Genomic DNA, 26,714 nt, shown 5'->3' with positions numbered 1-26,714 from the left:
ACTCATCAAATATTTCTAGTGGTTTCAAAATCATTTGTTGGTTTTCAGAAGTGTTGGTGCAGTCTTTGGTTGACATGGCTTTCACACACTAAGTGTTGCCCTGTCTGAGCCATGAGGTGACTTGGGGAATGTATTTAGGCTCATCCCATAACTTTCCTTTTACATACATAGTCATTATGTAATTTGTAGTTCTCTACACGTAATTTCTCTTAATAGCAACAATATTGTTCATCATACTGAAAGCTCTTTCAACTTTTGAACTCTTAATAATTATGTTTAAAATTTTTCTGGCCTTCATAATAATGTCTAAAAATTTTATGTACTTAATGTATCTATTATCAATTAAGGCACAAAACCATTTCTTGAAATGTCATATTTAATTAGTTGGCTTAATTTTATAAATGTTTGATCATCCCAAATCCACTTTGTTTATAAACATAGTGTGGCTAAATTTTAGGATTGAAAAAGTTGAAAGAGGTTAATACTTTTCATTTTATCATAAAATAACAACCCATTTTTATATAATGTATTAGGCAATCTAATAGTTTTTCTTTTATAACTGATACTTTATTTTGTTTTATTTCAAGTTGTACCATTTATTTCTGTGTTTCTGTATATCCTCTGCTTCTCTTAGTTTGTTTTATTAATTTTACATGGGCAACAAATTTTCATTTATTTCTTACAAAGCTAAAGGAAGTTGACATTTCTGTTAGAATATTTCATTAGAAACAAATCACTAAAAGTCAGTTTCATTTCCCAAATGCTAACTACTCCAACTTCACAATTCACATGAAAAGAAACACACAAGGCTTGGCATGGTTTCCACTCAGTGGCTGCAGTTCTAGCACGATGACTGTCCACTGGGACCCTAATATTTGTCTAATGTTCAACCCCAAGCTCCCTTCAGATGAATTACTTAATTATCTCTGGTGTTTATTTAACATACGGTAGTAAATAGAAAACTTACCAAGAAGTATTTATGTTGACTTATTTGATATGCATCTTTTATTGCACCAGCTGCATATATTGAATACAGTGAGTTAGGACCAAAACAAAACATTTGGAACTTTTTTCACAGTTGTGGGCTGAAACTCCAGACTTTCTCCATTTCACTACTCTGGCCCTGTTTTCATGTAAATACTTCTCAGTGAAGCCATTTTTCTTGGAGCCTATTGAAATAGTTTGAGATATCGCAGGTGCTGTTCCATCCAGCTCCACCAGATCAACGACAAAAAATGTAACTGTCTTTAGCATATTGGCTTTTGCAAATGAGGTATTATTAAAACACTTTTACATGAAACATTTAAAATTTTATCAACAGTGATTAAATTTTACTACTTTTGATTTATACATTTTCCAAAAGGTTGCTTTCTCATTTCAGTAGATAAATGCTTTGCCACAGTCAAAACTATAAATCTGCGTTCCAGTGGTACAGCCATATATTATTTTTTGAAGTTCAGCTAAGTATTTTATGTCTAAAAATGCTCACTTGTGTTTAACTACATAATAGATTATGTTAAAAGCTCTGATGATGTGTTTGAAAATGTTTTGCAATTACTTTAATGACACATTTTGATGAAAAGTTTTTATTTCAAATATTTTAATGCATGAAAATGATTATATTATATTCTTTAAATTTTCCTTCATTAATGATGGCAGACTTCCTTTTTTGGAATAAGGAGCTTTAACAAAACGTATTTGCCATTCTGATTTTAAAAAGTGTTTGCCTACTCAATTTTTAACAACACAAACTGTGAGCTTCATTTCCATCCAACATTTATATCACTTGCAATAGTAATCAGATTTAATTAATCAAATTTTTATATTGAAAGAATCATGTTGTTTTACATTTTAGAAATACTAACTATTTGTAAACATTTTAATGATTTTTGCACAGTATCAGAACGTGCCTTGGGTTGTGATTGTTTATATTTTTCTTCTTTGATCTCCTGAAAATTCAGAATACTGACCTATTCATGATACTTGAAAAAAAATTCAGCAACATATCCAGACTTTGAAGTCTCTTCACTGTGGATTTACATTTTAAACATTTTATGTTATAAATTTCTATAAACATAATGTATGTGTTACAAGTATTAAAAACAATACACACAAGAATTGGATTGCAGTATAATTAAAATAAAAGTAAAAATGAATCAAGTCGAAAGCAGAGTTTGAGGTTGGGGATGATGATTAGCCAGGGATCACCTGAAAGTCCAGAGTGCTTAGGAAAAGATGTGCCCTGTACATTTGCTGCCTTCAGATGCAGCCCAGACCACAGACTATGCTGTGAAAGTTCCCTTAATGTTACAACCCCAGGAAGCTCAGGTATCAAAGATCAAATTAACATCTTATAATGATCAGTTTGTGCTAAGTTTACATTGGATTTTACATTCTTAATTTTACTACTTATCACAGTTACTTTTATTCTATCCACCAACCAGCATTCATTTCAGTTCAGCCACCAAGATGGCATACCTCTGTGTGCTCAGTGACTATCAGAACCACCGCCTCTTCTCCCCTCTATGTACCCTCTGCACGGCCACCTGGGTCGTCCTTCTGCAATACCAATAAGATCATGTCACTTCCTGCTTCCGTCTCCACCCTTACTATGAATTCCTTGGCCCTTAACAATCTTCCCAGATCCATCCCAGCCTCATCTTCCCTCCTTTATCCCAACCACTGTCACCCCTAACAACTAGACAACTCAAACCTTCTAGGCAAGTGTGTGCTTTCATGTATATAGAATTTCTTTTTAGAAATTCGAACACTACTTGTTGAACTTCTCATTCTTAAAGTCACTAATCAAATGTGCTTCCTCCACGGAACTATCCCTGACTTCCGATTTCCGATGTTCATTTCACCACGTTCCCACAGTGCTTATACATACCGTGATGATGGTACTTACCATGCTTATTAGAGTTGTTGGTGGATCTGTTCTCTCACTTGACTGTGAACTTCTCAAGGTCAAGTAGTGATCTGGTGAGTCATGGTGAGTTCCCTCTCTGGAATGTGGTGCCTGGAATATACTCAGTCAATCATAATTGGAGGAATGATAAAACAAACGTGGTTGTTCTTCCTGTTATTTATACCAAAACCACCCTTCTTTAAATCATGTTATTCCCACCACATGTTTTCTATTTTGTTCCCATTTTTTTCCTGAATATGGTGAGCCAAGGCCTTTCAATAGAACTGCAGCACAGTAAGCTGATGGTTATGGGGAAGCAGTACATAGAGGTACCTTTCCTATAATTGACATCAAAGTCTGAACTTCTGACTAGAGTTTGGATTATGTTTTCCTTAATATACTTACTTATACTTCCCACATTGAATCTCATCTGATGTATATGCTTGCTCAAATCAGAAAGCTTTTGTGAAATCTCCCTGAGGTACTTAATTGTCCCCCTGGCATAGTGTCGTTGTCACAACATCTGCCAATGAAGGTAAGGCGAGGTGGCAGAGGAAGGCCCATCGTCTGGGAATCAGGACATGCCTCTTGCTGTCTGTGCCACCTTCACCACTCCTCCATGGCGTAGATTTTTTTTTCCCATCTGCAAAATGAAGGAATTAAACTAAATGTCAATGAAAGAAATCTTCCAGTACTGAACTCTGCAACTTCAGATGTCACTATTATCTATTTGCATTTCTTCTATAAAACAGGTCAATTAGACCTATGCAGGGAAGATGCCCAGGGCTCCCCTCTGTTAACACTTCTCCATCCAAAGAACTGTGCCCTTAACCTCACCTTTGTTTTTAAACCAGTTACCTACCCGTGACAAAACATCTCTACTCCATGGCAACTCGGTATTTTTGATAGGAGAACTTGTGAGATGCTTTCTAAAATTAAATAAATTCTGTCTCCTGGCTTCCCCTTGTCCTCACCCCTCAAATCATTATTCTTTGTGCTGTTCTTATTGTGTCTTCTGCTAAACATAATTATAGTGTGTGGCCTTGGGTGGTACAGACAGTAACAGTTTTTCAGGAAGGATATATTCATAGAAATGGAGAGGAAACCCCCTCAAATTATATAAACACCAATGAAAAATCATGTGATCCTTAAAAATGGTTATTACTTTGTATATGTATTTAATAATTGAGTTTTGATCAAACTGGTTTGAGGCGAGGAATACTGAATTCAGCCACCTCTGTCTTCACACCAAATATTTAGAAGGCTGAGCAAGGATAAAGAGAATTTCGTTATTCACACGTTATTGTAACAGTAAGGTGAAGCAGTAGAGAATGCTAGGAAAATGTCTGTGGAAAAATGATTTATTATGACCATATCTTCCACCTTTGCAATGGCAATAACTGTGGATGTGTTATTTTACTCTTTGTGATGAAGGTGTCACATTTGCTCAGAAGGATGTACTCTGAAAATTATATTTAAAGCAGTGATGTTCTGTTTCCTCTGAAGAAACTTTTTTGCTTAGTCCCTCTTATATTCAGTAATTAAGAGCAGTCATGTCTAGAGACCAAAGGTTTTGATCATGTGGAGCAGACTTTTGGGTCACATGACATCCATATGGGAACTGAACCTCTGGCTGTACCCTCATTTAGTACCGTCTTCAAAGTAGCTGAGGAAATCCACTCATCCTACCCAGCATGTCCCAGTGGGTCCACTGGTGGCATCACTGAGAGTCTGCTCTCAACCTCCTTGGCAGGATTCTTTCTTTTGCTTTCTCCTGTTGTAGACCTCCTCACCACCTCTAATTACTTTTATTTTATAGAAGCTAATGTTCCTCTAAAATCAAGGAATTTGAAAGTTTCCTCTCTATTTTGAAATTTAGCTGCTAGAAAAAGTCTTTAAAATGATCTAACTTAATTTGATCAATGAAAGTTTTTGGTCAAACAAACGAGCATCTTAAAAAAATTGTACTTGACAATGTTTTAAATTAATTCAGTAGGAAAGATTGTTCACCTTGGATTGTTCAGTTTGGATTGGAAAAAAGTGGGATTAAAATAAAATCAAGCTAGGAAAGATGGATGCCTTCCTGGATGTTCCTTATGTAAGTCCTTAGGATAGGTGTTCCCCACAGGTTAATTCCACGCCCTAAACACGGTCAGCTGTGGAGCAGAAGTCTCTGTCTTGAACGCAGGAGTAGTTGAGGTGTGGGTGAGCCAGGAGGGGAATAGGCAGTTACTAACTTGCCAGCCATTATCTTTGGGGTTTGTGGACAGAATTGCCCTTTTGTTATCTTCTGGAAGTTCTCCCTATTTTTTTTCCTCTATCCTCTTTTGCTATTGACACCTTCCTTCCAATCCCCTGTACCCCCAATCTATCACAAGGCTTCAGAGGAGACAGCGGAGTGGTCCTTGATACAGAAACATATTTTCATATGGAAATTATTTGAAGAATGTTGAATTTCCAAAATGTAAGATGGGCCTATCCCAAAATATAACTTTAAAAATGCATTCCAGAGGAAAATAGAAATAATTTTCCTTTTTAAAATTCCTGGAGTCCATATACCTCTCCACTCACATGAAGAGTTGAAGCTTGCCTGGCTATATCTATATCTAATGTGTTTTTTCTTTATATATAAATAATATGTTGTTTATCTGCCATCACTGAGGCATTCTCTTTTGGCAGATTTTTAATTATTTTGGAATAGTTTAAGACTGAGTGCAACCAGCTAGTGAATATGGAGTTTGCCTACAGCTTCAGTAAGTGATTAACTTCCATTAAGAAACATTAGCTAGTTCCATATGAAAGCACTGCCTGGGTTGCATAGAGAGGGAGGATGAATCAGTGGGAAAAGGGGCAATTCAGCATCCTGTCACCTGGAGTTAATCTGAGAAAATATACACCGGTCCTTCTGAAAGTGTGATCCCTGGACTAGAAGCAAAAGCATCATCTGGGAACTTAAAATAAATACATATTCTCAGGCCCCGCTCTAGACTTACTGAATCGGGAGTTTGGGGTCTGGTCTGTATATAGATTTGTGCTTTAACTAGCACGAGTCTGACACACACTGAAGCTCAAGACGTACGTTAATACTGTGACCACAAACGGAAACTCTGTGTTACTAGTATAGTACTGACGACGAGTTTTCATAGGCAAGCAGAGACGTAGAGATCACTGTTGGGCTAGATGTTTGGGGAAGGAGTCACAGATGAAGCGGGAATTTCACCTGGAAGGAAGGAATTCTGTATAAAAGAACCAGGCTGAGCAAGCAGAAAGCTGAGAAAACCCATGGACATACTTGTGATACACAGTTAACCACTAACTAGACACTGTATTAGGTGCTTTACACAGGCTATCATGATTAATCCTCACAAAAACTCAAAATATCATTCCTATTTACATGACGAAATTTAGGCTCAGGAATTTACACAGATCAATTTGTCTGAGAGAAGTGAGTTTAGAAAATGAATGGGTGATGTGGTGTTAAAAATATGTGGGGAAGAGAATGTAAAGGACTTTGAATTCCAATCCTTGGAGTTTGGACTCTGTCTTATTCCACTAGAGTCTAAGAGTTAGACGTTAAAATACTTTCTGTGAGGGAAGAGTGAAATGATTGGATTCATGTCTTACAGAAAGGAATAGGTTAGAGATGGAGGAAGCTGGAGGCTTGAATAGACCCTGCAGAAGACATCTTCAGTAGGTCCAGAGTTGACGTAGTTATAGGTCGGTCTAGGAGAGTCACCATGAGAATAAAAAGGAAGTGACAGACTCAAGAAGTTCTGGAAAGACAGTAACTGTGATTTTATATCCAAAGGGAGATTGGGAGAGGATTTGAAGTCATGATGACTGGGAAAAAATGGAAAGTCTCAGAAGCTGACAAATTTAGCCAAAAGAACTTAGATGATTTTTATTGTTTTTAATGGGGGGATTTTGTTTATGTTTTTAGGGTCTATAGAGAGAGGTAAAGAACTCAGCTTTTAGACGTGCTGAGTTTGAGATGATGCTAAAACATCAAAGTAGAAATGTTCACCAAGGGGTCCAAAATACGGACTCTAGCTCACAGTCCTTGGTTAAAGATACCAGTTTAGGGGTTGTCAGCAGAGAGGTAATAGTCGGTGCCATGGGAGTAGGTAGAATATCCAACAGAGAGAAAGCACCAGGAGAACGGAATGCTGTGGAATCTCTAAAGTTTCTCATTTATGAGATGGAAAGAAAGGAAAGAGCCTGATGGTCAGACAAGGAACAGACAAAGCAATAAAAGACAGAGTGAAGACAGAGTGGTGTCAGAGAAGTCGGATCAGGGAGGTGGACACACAGTGGCAGTGGATGCCTCCCACCAATAGAGATCTAGGGAGATTAGGGCAAGTCAACCATATTTGGTGATGAAGACACCACTGGTGATTTTCAAGGATGTAATCTCAATAGAGTGAATGGTGGTGGTGGTGGTGGTGGTGGTGGTGGTGAGGGAGGGAGTGGGAACAAGACTGCAGGATTTAAAGGCATCGTGGTCTATCAGGAGATGGGGAGTCAAGAGTTAGATCACTTGTTTGGGGGAGTTTGACTGAAGAAAAGAAGATCAGATGGAAAACGGTTAGTGGGAGAGACAGATTAGGTGAAGATAGCTAAGTACTTGTGAAATGGGACAGAGAGGAAAGGGGAGGAAGGGACTGAAAACTGGAGAGGGAGAGAGAGGAGGGATGAGAGGCCAAAGCTCTAAGAAGAGGTCAGAGGAAGGTGGGCCATTTGCTCTAGGACAAAACTGAAAGGAGGAGCAGAATCTCTACCTCAGCCCAAGAAAAAGGAGCAAGTTCTTGAGATGGCGAAAGGGCTGTACTGAGATGAAAACCTGAAAAGGGAGGAAACCTGAGCTAGAGGAGGTGGAGGTGCTCTGCTGAGGAGGTAGAGATGGGGCCACTGTGTAGGGAGGAAGTGGATAATCGAGAGACACAACAAATTCCTCCCACTGTTTCTTCCAGTGGCATCTGCCCATGAGGCGGGGAGATAAAACACAGGAGAGACGCGGTCTAGTAAAACGCACACCGTCTTACACTATGACCATGCATACATCTGTCTCCCTTACTGGAACGTGGGTCTTTTGAGAGCAGAGACTTCTGCCCGGTATCTTTTTAAATGCAGAAAAGCACAAAGGGTAATATAAGAAGCACATTTTGTACCATCAGGACAATTGCTTGTTTGTCTTTGTATTTTTAAAATACACAATGTGGGGGGAAAAACACACGGAAGAACGCTTTGTTCTTACCCTCATCCCCTGTTCCTTTCCTTTCTCTCCCTTCCTAGAAGCCAGCACTGTCATGGATTTGACGCATATCCTCTCAGCCTGCCTATGTAGCTATTTATCTGTGGCCATGAATATTATATAGTATTGTTTATTGTATAATTTTTTAAATTTACACAAATGGTTCCATAGTGTGCTTAACAATTCTGTGATTTTTCTTTTTTGTAATTCAGCGTTATGTTTTGAAGTCTAACCGTGTTGAGAAATAACAGATTTAGTTCATTTCCTCAATTTCCCTTATCTTAGTAATCTTCGCATCCTCCATTTCCAGGGTAGCACAGGTACCCACATAGCAAATGTCAATTATGAGTGAATAAATTAGAGTAAACAGTATAATAATAGAAATGGATACTGTGTACAGTGCCTTCTTATGAAATACTTCTAACTGTAATCTCTTCTTGCCTTTATTTGTGGATTTTCTTCCCCAGGCTGATAACTGTTTAAGGATAGTAATTCCTAATGCCCATTTCAATGTTTGGCACATAGTAACTCCTCAGTAAACATTGGTTGAATGAGTGAATGACTCTCTGCTCTAAGTATTATTTTGCTAAGGTCCAGGTTCTGAGTTATATGAGTGTTTTTGCAAGACTGTGTGGTTGGAATCAGGACTAATAATCAGGCTTTCTGATTCTAAATCCAGTGGCCTTTTCATTACACTATTGAAAGAGCTATTGTAAGGACTATATTAGGGAATCAATAGGAGAGGAATAATTATAATGAATTATTGCCCCTATGTAACCAATAAATAGACTCTGTGCACCTATGTAATTGGAGAAAATTAATCACCATAACCAGATCTAGGGCTTGAAATTTATCATAATCATTAACTGGGAATATTTTGTCAAATAGTCCTTAAAGCATGTGAGGTTCATATTGTAATGGAAATCTGTGAATTATGAAGGTATATACAATTGCAGGAGGGGAGGAATGAGCAGGAAGCAGTTTCAAGCAAATACAACTGCTTTTGCTAAAGTCACTAGTGACCTTTTAATTGCCTTTAACGGCATACACCACTCCTCCCCTGGTTTCAGTGACACTTTCCCTCCTGGCTTTCCTCCACCTCACCTTCTTGTCCACCTCCTATGAAACCCTTCCCTAAAACACAGACAGCTGAGTAGAGATATGAAAGGAACTGCACATGTTCTTAGAAGACAGTCTCAGGTTCTGCCTCAGACACCCACCCATATTCTAATCTGCCCTCCCTTTAGGGTTGATTCGTGTTTTTTTAATTGAAATATAGTCAGTTTACAATGTTGTGTCAATTTGTGGTGTACAGCATAATAGTTCAGTCATACATATACATACATATATTTGTTTCATATTCTTTTTCATTATAGGTTACTACAAGATGGTGAATATAGTTCCCTGTGCTCTGCAGTAGAAACTTGTTATCTGTTTTATATTTTTATTGAAGTATAGTCGATTTACAATGTTGTGTTAATTTCTGGTGTACAGCATAGTGATTCAGTAATATATTCCTTTTCATAGTCTTTTTCATTATAGGTTATTATAAGGTATCAAATATAGTTACCTGTGCTATACAGTAAGACCTTGTTGTTTATCCATTTTGTATATAGTAGTTAGTATCTGCAAATCCCAAGCTCCCAATATATCCCTTCTCGTCCCCTTTACCCCCAAACTATAAGTTTGTTTCTATGTCTGTGAGTCTGTCTTGGTTTTGTAAATAAGATCATTTGTGTCCTTTTTGTGGATTCCACATATAGGTGATATCACATGGTATTTTTCTTTCTCTTTCTGGCTCACTTCCCTTAGTATGATGATCTCCAAGTTCATCCATGTTGCTGCAAATGAATAAACTTTTTTATGGCTCAGTAGTATTCCATTGTATATATACCACAACTGCTTTATCCAGTCATCTGTTGATGGACATTTAGGTTGTTTCCATGTCTTGGCTGTTGTAAATAGTACTGTTATGAACATTGGGGTACATGTGTCTTTTCAAATTAGAGTTTCCTCCAGTTATATGCCCAGCAATGGGATTGCTGGATCATATGGTTAGTCTACTTTTAGTTTTTTGAGGAATCTCCATACTGTTTTCCCTAATGGCTGCACCAAACTACATTCCCACCAACAGTGTAGGAGAGTTCCTTTTTCTCCACACCCTCTCTAGCATTTATTATTTGTGGACTTTTTAATGATGGCCATTCTGACTGATAGGATTGACTAATATTGATCAATACTTTTAACCCTTCACTTGACGATTTAGAGGTCTTACCCCAGTTTCCTCACTCAGAGATAGGTCTCTACCATCTCTTGTCTTCCCCAAACAACTCGGGTCCTGAGCAGCCAGAAAAGTCAGGATTGCTGCACAGAAACAGAACCAGCTCTGGAGAGTAACATATCCTAACTGGGTTGATAGGCCAGTCAGAGTAACTATGTGGTTAAGTAGCCTGCACAAGAAAAGGCCTCTTAAGGGACTTCTTTAGAAATGTAAGCACTTTTTGCTCACTTTCCAACTTCTGTCTTAGTCATTTTTGTGTATCTTTTACATTTTGTTACATCGCAGACATTTAGTCATAGTACTGTAATAAATGCTTGCTGAGTTGAACTATTCCTTTCTTTTTAATTGAATGGAGGCAGGGCACAGATTCCCTACCACACTTCTGGCTCAAGGTACATGCTCCTAGTTTTTCTGTAACCCCTGGGGACTGTTCTGGTAGACTCTTCACCCCCTCCTAGCAGGATACAAACCCGGGTATCTAGAAGATCTGACACTGCCCTAGGACCGTCCTTGGGTGCCCCTTCTTTCCCACATCATAATTTGAAGAACATAGTTTTAGATCCCAAAGTCAAAACATTTGTCAGACAAAGAATTTTTGTTCTGCTTCCAAGTTTTAGAGACTATATGGGGGATCTGATTTGGTTACCAAACTATTGGCATTTCTTGGATATTTAATTGAACTTGAGGGTGAACAGGACAGAGTACTTGTCATCAGGACAGTCTTAGAAGTATCCTTGGATATTCTGTGCACACTCAAGTTGGATGTGGAGAATTAAACTCTTATCATGGCCGTGTAGTACACAAATAATAGGTGAGATGTCACTAACCAGGCAGCAGCTAGGGGCATAGATGCTCATTAGAAAGAGCCTTGGTTTGGTGGTTTTGTTTCCTTTCTGTAGCCCCAGTGCCAAGGCTATGCAAGTTCGTGGGCTCCATCACAATGCTTAGGGAATAAATGGCATTCAGTTAGAGAAAGGTAGGTGGGGGGAAAAAACAAAATAAAAGGGCTAACAAAGGGTACCTACTGAGCTAATCTTGAGTCTTGACAATATATCTTAATTTTTAACGTGGGAGATAGTAACTCAACACTGAAGGAACTCAAGGAAGGCACAAAACGGTCTGATGTCTGAGGAGGGAGTTGATGAAAGGTTGTAGCCTTAACATCTGATGATGAAAAGAGATCTCCTTTCTTTGGGGTGAGTCCCTGATTCCAATTTTACATTTGTGGAGCAATTAGCAGGACTTCTCTTGGCTTCGCTCTGTCTCCTCCGTTAGAAGAATGCCTCTGATATGTAATATTTGTTTGAAAACCCAAAGAAGCTTGTTTCCTTTTGAGGTTTGCCTTACTTTTTATGTTCTGAAGTTCATTTTGGACCTCAGATTTTGCTCCAAGCAATAAAACTGGTTGGATTGTACTAACAGAATGGAGCTGTAATTTTAGCCAACTCTTGAGGGGGGTGGGTGGGGAGATAGTTAAGGTGTGTAGTGGTTTCTGTGGTTTCTCTGTGGAGTAGAATTCCCTGCAAAGCTTTTCCATGTGGTGTTTTAATAGCTGTCTTAAAACTCTGATGCATGAAGCAAAACCGAATTAGGCTCATGTGCTAGATTGCTGGGATGGGCCAGGGACTCTGAAAAACAAAGGGAAAACAACCAAAATAGCCTAAGCTTGGAGCCCAAACTATCCAGAAATAATCACCTGTTTTAACTCATTTTTGCAGAACTTTCTAAGGAAAATTGGAATCTTAGCTTTGCAGATACTAATATTTTACCTTTGCTTGGAGCTTTACAATTTACAAAATGCTTCTACATATGTATTTGTTCATTAGAGACTTGCAACAACCTTTGGAAGTTTGTATTATTAGATCCATTTTTATAAATGAGAAAGCTAAGTCACCAAGATAGATGCAAGGCCACTTGGCTAAGAAACTGCAGAGGCAGAATTTGATACCACTTCAGAGTTCTGCTCTTTTCACCAGAACTTCAGTCATTTTAATTAGCAATCACATATAACAGTCACGAAAACAAGAAACACCAGACAGTGTGTCCATATGTAGTAAAGATGTTTCTAGACTTCTAGATGGCTGAGTTCTCATCAATGAATATAAGACATTATGGTATTGCCTAAACATCAAACGAATATGCTCTTCCTTTAATTCAAATGCTCAGTGACTCAGAGACATGATTCCTTCCAAAGTGCTGAGTGTAGCTGATAAAATGCCACATAGCTGGCCTTCCCCTACTAAACATGTGTAAAAATTCACTTTAGTGTGTGGTTTTGGCTGCTAAGTTCAAGAACATTTATTGAATGCTACTATATGCCAGGCACACAGGCAAAGTAGGAAGTTGTCTAGGTGATATGATTCTAAGGGAGCCTTTCCACTGGCCCTGTGCACTGCCTAAGTCACCCCATCAGCAGGACATCCTCTGAGTTAGTCCGAGAGTCATTGGGATTCCTTTTTGAAAATGTAGATAGCTTGGACAGAAAAAAATTTTAAAAAGTACTTTTTTATTTCACTAAATCCTTGGGATATATTTATTCATCCAGTTAGCAAAATCAACTCTCAAGTCTCTTGAGTTGAATAGGAGGTGATGTGGGTAAATTTCATTCTATCCAGGAAAAGGGGTGGGGGATTCTGGAAATTCACCTGTAAGGGGCCCAGGGAAGCCAGAATATAGCAGCAGGTCAGGGAGCCCACTGCATTGGGAAGATGGTGTACACCAAGGTGCTCTATCAAATAAGAACTTCAGCCACTTTGCTTTTGTGTTTACGATCTAGCCTTACCTGACATCTGTATTTCAGATCTGGAGCCGTAAGATTAACCAGATCAATATTTGCGATCCAAATACTAACACCTGATCCAGGTTCTTATTTTTTTAAACCAAGGAAGCAGGTCCCCATCTGTAATGAAAATGAGTCTGGTGTCTGGTCCTCAGTGTGGCTCCCTCAGAACTTATCATCTCCTTAGGCAGCCTCCATACTCTTCGTTTAATTCAATCGATGTCTTTTTCACAGGTGGTGATGAGTTGATGTCTCGGATAGAACTGCGCCGGGTGCAAAATGATTTGAAGGCCCCTCCTGCCACACTCTCACATTCTCTCCCACAGCTCTGAAAATTCTGTACCTGTATGATTTTAAATATCCTGTGTTTATGACTTTGCCCTCTGTCTCAAAGACCAAAAATATTTTAAAATATATTAATAAGTTTATTGTTATCAAAGAGAAAATTATTTTATAAATGGGCTGTTTCTCATGATGCAACTGTTGATATTCTGTGTGATCTTTTTCTTGGTTCACCCATAAGCTTTCCACACTTGAAACAGCATGTATGGAATAACCATGTTTGTTGCAATGACTAACACGAACAGAATCCCCCAAAACAATATCCATGGTGATGGCTCTGATAATTGCTGAGTGCTGTGCTCAGAAAGGCTTTCTATAGATTTTCGGATTCAATCTTTGCAACAATCCCCAAAGTTAGGTACTGTAGTTACCCTCAATTATATGTGAAGCACAGAGAAGTTAAGTAACTTGCCCAAGGACACACAGCTGGTTTACCAAGATTCAAATCCAGGCATTCTGTCTCCCAAGCCCAGGCTCTTAATCATTGTGCCACAATTACTTGTGTTTCTCCAAGAGGCCACCAAGGGAGCCTTGTCACCTGTGGGCAAGCGGAGCTGGGGACCTCCCACAACAATGGCCCCAGTGCTCAGATCCTGAGTGGGAAATTGGACTCCTGAGATGGTCAAGAGAAAAATGTGTCTTAGCAGATGAATGGCTTGGCAGGACCTAACTCTCCAAATCTTTGTTACTGACCCCTAATGTGAACCACGTTAGATCCGATACATTCCATCTTCCTCCTAAAGGACGTCAAGGCTGTGCACTGTGTACCCTGCTCAGTATCCTGACGTTCTAGCACTTCATGATTCCCAGGGTCAAAATCCTCAGTCCACGCGTCTTCTCTGTCGATCAACAGCTACTTTACGCAGAGAGCCATGCTCTATTTTCTGTTCATTGCTGAGCATGGTGAGCTACAAAAGCACATAAAACAATTTTCTGACCTAAAGAGCTTACAGTGTAGTTGAGAAAATGTGACAGCCTCATGAACTAATTCCTAAATAAAGAGCACTTGTAAGAGCATGCTGATGACCCATCCAGCTATAGGCTTTATAATAAATTGTGAGGAACCGGTAATTAAAGAAGAATCTATCCTAAGAACTGATTTAATAAAGACAGTCGAAGGAGTTGGCTAAATACATATCCTGGTCATTTGTATTGTCCTTGTTTGTTATCTAACGACATGTACCCATTTTCTAACTTATATTTCCAACTTATTTCACAGTTAGAATGTCTTTTTAACAAATACGATTATAGCAGCCAGTTCAATGTAATAAAAATATTTCTTCTGCTGGCCAACAGCCCATACTAACACTCCTTTGCTGATGGAGATCCAAGACTCCTTTTGAAGGAAAAACCCGGTATGAGAAAGACATTCACAAATCCCTGTCCATTTGGCAGTAAATCTCCTTAACAAAAAGGTTATCCTTTCAACAGAGTATTGACATAAAGTTCAGGTTCGCATATCTGCACAGTGTTAAACAACTCTTAACAAAACCTGACTTTTTCAGTACTGCATTAATTTTATTTGGGGCTTTTATAACGTCTTCTCCAAATAAGGGTGCTAAATGCCATTGCTTCATAGAGCTCAACAGGCTCCGATCGGTTCTGGGTAGAGGACTGTGGGACTCTCACCCCTGGTCGTCCAGGGCAACAGACCCCCTAGCAAAGGCAGCAGGAGAGAGCATGCGTGCTTGTCTGCCTTGGCTGTTCCACGTTCCAGCTGATGACTTATGCTAATAGAAAGAAGTGATCTCATTCTCATCGTCCGGAAGCTAGAATTTGCAATATATGAAAGAAAAATAGTTATGAATCTACCCTGTGTCTCTGGGACAGTGAGTTTATGTGAGCTGGCCAGGTTTTCTGCATTTACATGAGTCCTTTCTTGCCGTAGGAGTCTAGAGTGTGAGTGTTTGGGTTAGGACGCCCTCCCGCCAGGCTTCAAATTAGGTGAGGCTGGTAAAGTAAATAAAAGGTAATGGATTGTATCCATACATGACTTCATTCCATCCTTTGAATGACTTTTATCAGTAACTGCTAGAGGGCAAGATTCAGCAGAAGTCTGTGCAGTGCATGTCTCCAGGCAATGAAAGCTGACTTTATTTCTTAAGATGTTTGAGGTGTGCCAGACTAAAACCCTCTTCCTTCACTGTTGGATATGTCCAGTGTAGTTTTCCTAAAACGATTGTTGTTTTCTTTCTCTAGGCTTCTGCTCCTAATTACACCCAAACTTCCTGAACTGTCTTAATTCCCGCACAGGTAGTAGCACTGCGGGACTCACGGGTGTGATGAATCAGGCTCTGCACGCTGTGTTTTCATTTCTCCCATACGATCAGCATTCGTTGTCTCTGCCTTCAGTTTCTTTTGCTGCTCTGTGAACTCAAATCTAAGGACTGTGTTTAACTGCATGTCGGGGCAGGATACGGGTAAAGGGATGTATTTTCATCATATTTTACCAAATTTAATTTGTGTCTAATTTTTTTTTCCAAAACAATTTCCTGTTTCTAAAACTGCTGCCAGTTAGGAGAGATTTAGAATCCACAGTTATCTTGAAATACTAAGAAAAAAGATTCAAAAACTATATTGGCAGAGTGTCATTTATTTAATGCATTTTCCTAATTAGATACAGATATTAGATACATGATAACGTTGGTCATTATAACATACTGTGCATTTCCTGGCATCTCGCTGCCCCCTAGTGCAGCATGGCCATGAGTGCATCCTTCGCTGTAGGCGATCCTTGCATTATTACCGTCTGATCAGTCCATTTCATGCCTAGCTGGGTTCTGGCAATGTGATTAGATACTAATCCGTGACTCTGACAAAGTCCTTCATGGGTCTTATTTTGCCAAACAGATCTAATTTTTGGAGTAGGAGTTTGGTGGCTTCGAGAGTACAGAAGGGAAAGGGGGACTCAGCTGTACTCTCTAGATCCCTTCTAGTGGAGAGACATGGTCTAGCTCCCAGTGGGCCTTGTAGACAGCTCTGCACTTAAATAAATCTGGATCTGGTCTAGCGCAGGTGAACCGTCTCAGGGTGATTGCAGGGAGCCCGGAAGTTTCAGTACAGTGCCAAGGACAGAGGAACAGATCTTGTGTTAAGATGTGTCTTAGTGGGGAGGGTATAGCTCAAGTGGTAGAGTGCATGCTTAGCATGTATGAGATCCTGGGTTCAATCCCCAGTACCTCCTCTAAAAATAAGTAAATAAATAAACCTAATTACCTCCCTCCCCACAAAAAATTTTTTTTAAATAAATAAATTTTTAAAAAATGCATCCTAGAGCAACATAACAATAGCAGCAGGCTTGGGGAGAGACAACCTTGGGAAATTTCCTTAAACTCTGAGTCTTTGAAAAATGATCAAAGATAAAAAGCAGTCTTGGACATTTTAAGGACTTAATATATAATCTATTTTTGAAGGCTCTATACATTTTTAACACGTGATGTAAATCTTTATCTATTATGTTTATGGTGGCCAAAGTAGCTGTTAGGTGCAATTTAAGAATTATGAAAAGTTTCTGACTCCAAAATTTGCTCTCAAAACTGTTCTGAAATGATCACAAAATTGTGAGCCAGGTATGTGGTCCCCATGTATTTCTGCCAAAATGACCTCGAACAAGTTGTCTAACTTTGTTGGGCCTCTGTTTGTTCATCTATAAAGTATTAATGCCCTTATTTAAAGGGATTACTTAGGGATTCAACAAGATAACATATGCCTGGCACATGGCAGATTTCAATAACTATTAGTTCCTCCTCCTCCCCCTGTCCTCCCAGTTTTTCTGGTCTAAAATAGTCAACACCTGCCTTAGATACCAGATACTAAATGGTAGATGGTGGACTGCGATGCCTTCTTTCTGGATTGTCCCCCAAAGAGCTGAAAGGCAGCCATTTCTTGTCACCACTAGCTTTTTTTTTTTTTTTTTAATTGCAGTATAGTCAGTTACAGTGTATCAATTTCTGGTGTACAGCATAATGTTTCAGTTGTACATATACATACATATATTTGTTTTCATAGTCTTCATTATATATAGGTTGCTACAAGATATTGAATGTAGTTCCCTGTGCTATACAGAAGAAACTTGTTATTCATCTATTTTATATATACTAGTTAATATGTGGAATCTGAAAAAAGAAGACACTAATGAACCACTAGCTTTTCAATAGTGGTAAGGAAGTTCGCAGGATGGAGTGGGAGAAGGGGTAATGCTCATTAAAGTCTTCAGTGTCAGAAAGTGTAACTGACAGGAACTTGAAGGTATTGTCTGTTCAGGAACCATGGCTATTTTATCATGGACTGAAAGAGCTTTTTCTTCTTTGAGGATGAGCATAGTTGCAGTTTTTGATTGAGGGAGCAGGCAAGAGAAAAGAAAGGCATTCGATACAGGAAAGATCGTTTTGTGATTGTGGAATTTTTTTCCAAAGATTACATTCTAAGTATCACACCCGCTTTTCTGCATCAGGATACTTGACAAAACGGATGATCAGTCTTACAACGGTAAATTAGTAAACAAACAAAAAAAGATTTTAAACTCAGTATCACAGAGGGAAGCACAGAGTCACATGCCTACATTCACACACACAGATATACACTTTGTAGATTAAATATACATTTTTATGCTTTTATGTGTGGCTTTTGTTTGGGGTTTAGCATTGAAAATTGGGTGGGTTTTTGTTAGGTAGTTGGTGAGTTTCCATGGAGAAAAGTAAGAGAAGTTTCAGGACAATCACTCTTTGATGATAAGGAAGAATTCGCACCATCTTTGCTCCCATCTGTACCCTACTTCCAGCCTTACCCTGATTATGAACTGGACAGAAACCAGAGAGAACCACAGAAAATGATGTATTTCATTAAATTTGTATAAAATCTTTCCAAATTGTCTTAGACATGGTTCTGGAATCCACCAAGGGGGAATTTTACTCTATTTGTATCAGATCTCTGGAGTGGAGTCAGAGGGAAGCTTAGCTGTTGCCCTTTATTGTACAAATGGAGAAAGTAAAAGAGGTCCCTTGGCTAGAGTACCCTCCCTTACATTTATCTCTCTTTCCTGATGTCTTTACCATGTTTGCTTGGTCCATCTCCGCATAAGGTGATGAGTATTTGAAAACACTAGGCCTGATTTGTATGCTTTTGGCTTTTTCCTCAGCACCACATGATGGGAAATTCGGTCAATTCCATTCTTGATCTCCTCCAGAGAATTGCTTCTGCCCAAAAGAAATTATAATTATAATGGACAGAGAAAAAGGGATTACTGAATAAGAATATTGTTTTTAGTAACTTATTTCTTTAAATTATTTGATGAAAACTTTCATGGACAAGTTTAATATTGCAGCCTATTTTTTGAGAGTAGAAAGAACTTCGTATGTGAATTAGCAATGAGAGTCTTATGTTACATTAGGAGGAAAAGATGTGTTCTAGTTCTGTGCTTTGCAAAAACTTCGGGATTGAATTTTACCTTATAGACAAGCCCACTTGGCAACTCACTCAATATTACCCAACATTCAACAAATATTCATAGACCTCCTACTACGTTCCTAGCATTAGAGTCTTATGATGCATCAAGGAAAAGAACAAAGATCCCTGCATTCGAGATTATATCTTAATGTATATTTGTAACGAATGAATGAACTGTTGCTTCCAAACACCAATGTATTCTTGGATAGCATTCTAGTGAAAGTGTGTCATTAAAAAAAAAAAAAGTCTTCTTTAAAATAAAAGACCTAGTTTCTCAAGAAAATTGCTTTTTGGTAAAGTTGCATGAAATTTGGCACAATACTGCCGCCTTGCGGCTGCTTGAATCAAAAACCCACATATGCTACAAGGTCCGCTGCCTTTAAATTTAAAGTAGGGTTTATAGGACAATTATCCTGTTTTTCAATGGAAGCCTTTGAGACAAAATTACCTAGCCAGGAGTACGTAGAATCTAATTCCTTCTGGTTTTGCAACAGAACGACTGGAAGGGCTCCATTGCTTTTGTAGTTGGAAACCAGACTGAGGACGAGCTTCTCATTCGAGCCCTCACCCTCGCGGTCCAAGCCCCTCAGCGCAGACTCTTCAGTGTGGTTTCGTGGCAAGACATTCTCCAGAAGGTACATGTCCCTTCCCCCTCTAAGCTCCTTGGAGACTTTTTTTCCCTTGAAGTGATAAAATAAAATAATGAAATAAAGAAAACTATCACATTCTTGGGCTGTTTGGTAAGTTTTGGTGGATGACTTATATATAAACACTTAGTTGGAATCAATTTGAATCATCTAATCTGGAAGAATTATTTTTTTTTTTTCTGTGATTGTTGCTCATTCCACCTTCATTCATTCAACAAAAATGTCTGAAGTCATAGCCGGCTCCATGTGAGGTTCCGTTAGGAATTATTTACTAAAAGATACAGTAACAGTAAAAGACAAAACTGTTGAATAATGTTCCAAGGAAGTCCATAACTAACTGAAAGAAGGAAGTCTACAGAGAATCGTAGCTGTCAGGGTTTAGAGGGGAATGATAACACAGAAAAGTTCTGTCCGATTTACTAACAGCTTACCAAAGTGATTAAAAATAATTGAACTAATCAATGACTATCCCTTCATTGATAGGTCACCAAGATATTTCAAAATTACATATCTCTAAGGATTCTTTAAGTGAGCCTTTTTGTTTCATTATCGATGAATTTTCTTACAGATCAATGGATTGAGTGCACTTTTTGAAACTCCGTCTAAAAAGGCAAAGAAACCTCTAGACAGTAATGCTCCCTTATATTATGAGGTAGGTGAATGTATTTATTGATTTTGGTAATTTTTAGAAAAGGAGAATTGATGTACTTATCGTATAGTCACTTTTTAAAAAATTTAATTCAGTCTTTGAAAGCAAATCCCTGCTCATCATTGGAGCTGTTTGTTCCTGATGGTGGGCATGTAAAAAAATCTGCCTCCCTTTTAACACAACACCCCTTTAGGAACAAAATTGTCCCGGATTGTCTGTACCGTCACTGTATCCAACTGAAGACTATAAAGCAGAAATGTGTATATACCAAAGTGTTGGGTCATACTTATTCATGGTAATTACGGAGTATGTGATGGTATTAAAGGAGGCCGTGTTATTATTGTATTACAATGTGTTAGTTTCACCAAAGAAACAATGTAAAAATGCCCAGAAAGTACTTCCTGCACAAGACAGAGAGACAACTGGAATAATTTTCCATCTGCTTGTGAACTTGGGGCACATTTTACATTCTGCTCTAATTGGTGTGGAAATAACAATGATCTTCAGATTAAAGGTCCATTTCAAAAAGGTCCATGCAGAAGTCTGGCCTGGCTGACCGGTGGGTTTGTGCAAAGGACTTAGAACACATGCTCAGTCCAAGGGGCTTTCCTCTTAATCCTGCCTTGTTAATATCCAACTTACAGCTTACAAGCAACTGTAAAAATCCAGTGATCAATTAGAATATCACTTAAAATTGTCAGGCACCATTTTATGGCTCTGCCCAGTGAAAGCATAAAGATTTGGGGATCTCTCAAGACGAACTTGTTTGCACTTTATTTCTGGGATGACTAATAAAGTTTTTATGTGTCTCAGTTCTTGGATGATTTCATAATGGGCTCTGTGGTGTTGCCTGAGTGCTATCTGCACGAGTGTCACTGGATTTATTTATAATCAACAATAGTGTAGATTTTTGTAGCATCAACTCTTGCTACCACTACTCTCACTACCATAGAAAACTCATCCTGCCCTGTGGATGTCAGATAACTGTGCCTCTGGCTTTTGTTCTGATGCTCTGCATGTGTGTGCCCCGGCTGAAACATTATGTGATACCTGGATTTAAGATACTGGGAGTTTTCTTCTGAAGGAGCCATAGAAACCCATGTCCAATTCTCAGGCCTGGGATCAATTAGCCTCCCCCAAAAGACTCTTTCTTCTTCAAAGATGCTCAGGAAAACTCAAAGATGATAACAGTGCAGTTTTGACATTTAATCTGGACAGGCATTTTGACTTGGATGTGGGCTAGCATGATGTTACGAATCCAGAGAGCACTTAGAAAGCCATTCCCCTCCGATCTGCGCTGTGACTCCGGGTACCCTTCACTCATGGGAGGTCCACTTCACATCTGGCTCTGCCACATTCTTCCAGTGGCACATCTGGGCAAGAAGCCTCCCACACCCGCTCACATCCCCTTTTCTGAATGATTCCAGAAGAAAAGGGAAGGCAAAATGAGCACCACAGAGATTGGACCCGGCAGGCACCAGGCATGCATGAATGTCAATCACTGTAGAAAACATTGATTTAAAAAAAAAAAAACCCACATAAAACAAAATCCGGCTCCTGGTCAGCATCAGTCAAGGACAGAATGCACATCTGGAGAAGACGGGCATTTTTCCAGCCTTAGTGCCTCCACACGTAGGACCTGTTCTGGCTCCTCTTCCCAAGGCTCTGCTGAGAGCCCCATGGAAGAGGCCCAGACGCCAAGCCCTGTGGGACTTCTGCACTTTCAAGGCACGTGGACAGCCTGCTTGTGACACTGTTTCCGCTTCAGGTGTTGCATGGTCTGTAGCAACTAGGACCGTCACCACAGGTGAACTCCTCAGCCTGCTAGGAAGTCTTAAACGTTGTCCTTCTCAACGGGAACTGTGCAATGAGAGAAGAAAAGATAATCTAACAACGTTGCTTATGTTACATGGGAAATCACAGAGCTTTGGAGGAGGGAGAACTCAAAATAGATATTATAAAGGCCCTGCACTTACACTGACTTCTACTCACAGGATCCTCTGATTGGCCTTAAATCAGAGCCTGGTCGTCTTACTTTAAACACAGTTCTAACCAGCTTGGCTTTCTGGTTTCCTAACCTGCGGTCGATTCGGAGCAGAGAATTAAAGTGAAACTTCACCGTAGTGCAGCTGATCCACGAGTAGTAAAATAGTGTCAGAACCACATTACATATTTCCAATAACGACTTGAAATGTCTGGGCTAGCAAAGACCACATTCCTGAATGATTTGCTCAAGCTTTCGTTTGGATGGCTTGGTGCTGTGTACACACACAGCCTCCTTTTGAAATTGGGTAATTTCCCCTGAAACTTTAGAATTTCATCTGGCCATGGTATTGTATATATGAGAGGCTTTATTTACAAACCACAGTTCTTTGAAAACCTGCTTAGATGTGTGCTAATGTCATTCCACAGAGACGTAGCTAGCCACGTGTGCATTCACCTTCTCTTTCTGGACACGAGTTTTGCTCTAGCAGGAACGACCCCAAGGACCCATATGGGAATGGGAAGAGAGGATTCACCTTTGTGTCTAGTCCCGGGAATGTTAGCTACCACGCCACTCTTCTAGTAGTAATCGCAGTGGTTTTTACAGTCGTCGTATTTAGAGATGAGGATGAAGATAATTATAATTCTGTGCACAGGCATCACATATAAGCATAACTTCCATCTTGTAATCCTACTTGAGGTTGTGTACCCATATGAGAATAGACACACAGATATTGCCGGCATTATCAGCAATCAGTTTTGCCAAATAGTGGTATTTTACCAAATACCAGACAATGAACAAGTACATTCTTGTTCAAGCACTAAATGTTGAACACTATCTAGACAGTGGAGGGAGGGGAATATGAATGTTATAAAGGCTCTAACCTCAAAAAGCTTAAGGACCAATTAGGGGGAAAAAAGAAAAAAATATATATATAAGCCTGACACATAGTAGGTATTCAATCAATGTTTGTTAAACTGAGTAACACAATGCAGAAAATGGTGAAGTCCATGAGGGAGTGAGCCTTCTGGGCCTTCACAGGAGATGGGGTCGTCATTAGCTTGGGTGGGCTGGGGAGGGGTGAGATTCAGAGGAACTTTGCCGAGAAGGTGGCATTGGAACGGAAAGGAAAGGGAGGCTGACAATTCTGATCCTTTAAATATATTATCCCAATTAACTCATATCACAATTCCAAAAGGAAATAAATACCCCCATTTTACACAGAGGGAGATGGAGGCATAGAGAAGGTAGGAAGTTTATTGATTAGAAAGTTGAAGAGCTTGGATTTAACCACAGTTAAATACATAGCCTCAAATTTACCCACTTTACCACAAACCCAGTGCTCTGTCACTGGGCTCGAGACTGGCTACCCTTGGATGGATAGGTCTTGACTTTCAAATCTGGGAGAGGGCATTCTAAGAGAAGGGAACGGCTCATGCAAAGGCATAGGAGTGGGAGAGAAGACTGAATGCGTGTGTACTAAATGTGTGATTACGTGGTACAGTAAGTACCAAACAGGGAAGATAAGCCCTGTACATATTTCAGTTACAACTTGAATATCCCAAAGGTGGAATTCTAGGAGAAAATCCTGCAAACACCGGGGAAAAAAATCCATGCTTTAAGGTTCAGGCCTGCACTTAAATTTATTCTCCAAATATGCAGAAATATGTGTGTGTGTGTGTGTGTGTGTGTGTGTGCGCTTTCTGGTTCACACAGAGAATCCAACCTGTTCATTTGCAGGTAAACGCAGTCCTGACCAAAACCAGGAAGGAAAATATTAACAGTCATTCAGAGCCAATGGAAACGGTACCCATGAGAGAGGTCTTTGTGTATCATGCGTGCAAAGATTCTCCTGCTTAGGATTCAATCTGATACGTGGCATGTGAGCGTAAGAGAGATGTAACATTGTCAGACTTTGACATTGTGGCTTTGATAAATTCGACAGAAAAAAATACCAGTTGGGTAGGGATTGGTTTACCCAGCTTATCTGAAATCAGACTCAGCTGTCTTAAAAGTTTCAGATTCCAGTCCGTAGTCTCATTTCATAATGGTGATCACTGAGCCTCCCTACCTGGAAATGAGCCTCCATCCGCACGTGGGCTGTGGTTTGTGTGTCTGTCTGTGACTTATTCAGAAAAGACAAATCAGGTCTTTTCACAAAAACAAACAAGCAAAAATAGCCTGCTAAAATAAAAGTCTTCTATAAAGGATAAAGGTTTTTTATGTCCTAGTTAATGGCTCGCTTATGTCAAAGAATAGTCAATTCTATGCAATGAAGAACTTGGACAATCCTAAAGATTAGGTGATACCTTGCAATTTTACACATACAAATAACTATTCATTTTCTTCTTTACCCATATCAGTAAAAAAAATGAAACCTTTTATTAAAATATTAAATTAAAATGGGCTTTTCCTTTAGGAGATAATTCTGGGAGATTATGAAATGTGGGAAGAGTTTTGTGATAATAGATTTGATAGCAGTAAACCAAATGCAGCTAAAACAGACACAGGATGCAAATTTTGTATCTTCAGATCTGATTAGTTTCACCACATTTTTAAGACACTTTGCTAGTACATTGGATTAGAATCCCCAGATGTACATTTCCATTTTTGATTCCTCTTCTAGGCATGTAGAGATATTTCTCAGCTCTTTCCCCACCATATATTTGTAATAACTCACAAGTAAGGCTTAATTATTATTTAGTTGCTGCTCTTTTCCAGATTCCTAGTATGAAACTCATTTCTTAAACAGTGCCTCGAGGTAACAGTCTATTCAATAGGAATTGTAAGCCCTTATTTTGGGGGGTGGCCCTTGTCAAAATGAAAAATGGAAAACTCATGCTTCGGAGATAGGAACAAATAATACATGAACACATTTAAGAGGTTTGAAGTTATTAAAATGGCAGGTCTACTGGGAACAGAAAGAACGGTATGTCATGGAAGAAACGAAGGGAAAAGTGAGACAGGAAGCATTCTTTGGGCTTTTCAATGCTGCGTTTTCAAACAAAACCAAAAAATTCGGGAAGAATTGGAAGGTAGCCAACCTAATGCCGTTATTTCATAGAGCTCAGGGACACGCCAGGAAATTACAGGCCAGTTAGTTTAACTTCACTTGTAGGGAAAGTATTAAAAACTGCTGCAGGAGATCAAGTCAAAGGATGCTTAGAAAAGCACAGCTTGATTAAGGCAAGCCTGGCCAACGTGGTTTTCGGAAAGGGAAGGTCATGTCTTAGGAACTTGCTGAAATTCTTTGAAGCTATTATGGCTGGTATGGTCTTCAAAGAACACAGCGAGGCCCAGGGTCTGCGTATCTTTTCCGTTCCGCATCAGTCCTTCAGGGATGCTTGCAGAACACGGCCCACATCAGGGCCTTGGAGCTCCAGGTTTGGAAACCACTATCAAAATAGCAGCAAAATAACCTCAGATGGAACATTTTTAAAGCTGGGACCAATTAATACAACCTGATATTTATAAATGTGAAATAATGACTTGGAACAAAATTTCAGAACATTGAGCTGTAACAAAGAAGTACAACGCTGGGACTATAAAAACAATGTAGGAGTTATTGTGCCAAAATCTGGGCTTTGGAGACATTTCTCACCCAAAGAAGGGAAAATGAGGAGAAATCTCAGTGCTAGAAATGCTTATAGAGTACAGGGTTATGAAGAGTTGCAGTGGAATGAGTTTTGTCAAGATGGGAAAAGGAGCAGGCGGATGGGTTATCAACCCTGAGCCTCTGTGTTCTGGAAAGGGCCAGAGAAGCCCAGCAGAGAAGGTGCAGCCCTGCTAGTCACTGAGGGGCAAGAGGTCAGGGATCCGCTGCGAACACGTTTGTCTCTCACGTCAGAGACCTGGAGTTCTGTTTTCAAAGAGAAGCACAACTCTGGCGAGCAAAGGTATTCAAAAACATCCAGATCATGCCCCCAGCTCTTTTCCCCCCTGGGGCACAGGCAGCTGCCTAAGCCCACATGGCAAGTAGTCATCGGTGCAGGAGGAGGCAGGTGGTCACCGGGGAGGAGTGGTACCCAAAGCTGAGGACCCACGAAAGGCACACCATGTGAGGATTGGGATGCTGCTGGGACCTCTGATCAATGGGAGAACTGATGGGCAAGGCAGGAATCTAGTCGAGGATTCTTCAACACAGATCAGTGGAGGAGCAGCCATACGAATGAAGACAGGGTTCCTCTGGTGAAGAGCGGCCATCACTGCCTTGGCTGGGGCGGAGCCGGAGCCTCGGCAACATGTTACAGGTCACACCCAGCCCGACTGGAAGGATGTTGGCGAAGGAATCAGGAAGACCATCTCATTCTATTCTTGTATCTAAGACTGTGCATAATCCACCTTATATACAGTAATAATAATGGTTACCATTTATTGAACACTTAGTTTATGCCAAGTTTTGTGTGCTGGGTGCGTCCTATACATTAG

The 26,714-nt window shown here is 39.6% G+C and overlaps 1 protein-coding gene across 1 annotated transcript in view; it reads left to right on the top strand.

Annotated features, from left to right (window-relative positions):
* Positions 1 to 26,714, top strand: part of SPAG17 (sperm associated antigen 17) — a 192,200-nt gene that overhangs the window by 10,348 nt on the left and 155,138 nt on the right. The window contains exons 2-3 of the mRNA XM_074370283.1: positions 19,501 to 19,641; positions 20,222 to 20,305. Of these exons, the coding sequence (XP_074226384.1) occupies positions 19,501 to 19,641; positions 20,222 to 20,305 (225 nt within the window). The remainder of the gene's footprint in view (positions 1 to 19,500; positions 19,642 to 20,221; positions 20,306 to 26,714) is intronic.

Source organism: Camelus bactrianus, chromosome 9 (genome assembly GCF_048773025.1).
Source record: "Camelus bactrianus isolate YW-2024 breed Bactrian camel chromosome 9, ASM4877302v1, whole genome shotgun sequence".
NCBI classification, from domain to species: Eukaryota; Metazoa; Chordata; class Mammalia; order Artiodactyla; family Camelidae; genus Camelus; species Camelus bactrianus.
The sequence above is the reverse complement of the archived record's forward strand: the minus strand, read 5'-3'. Positions and strand labels throughout refer to the sequence as shown.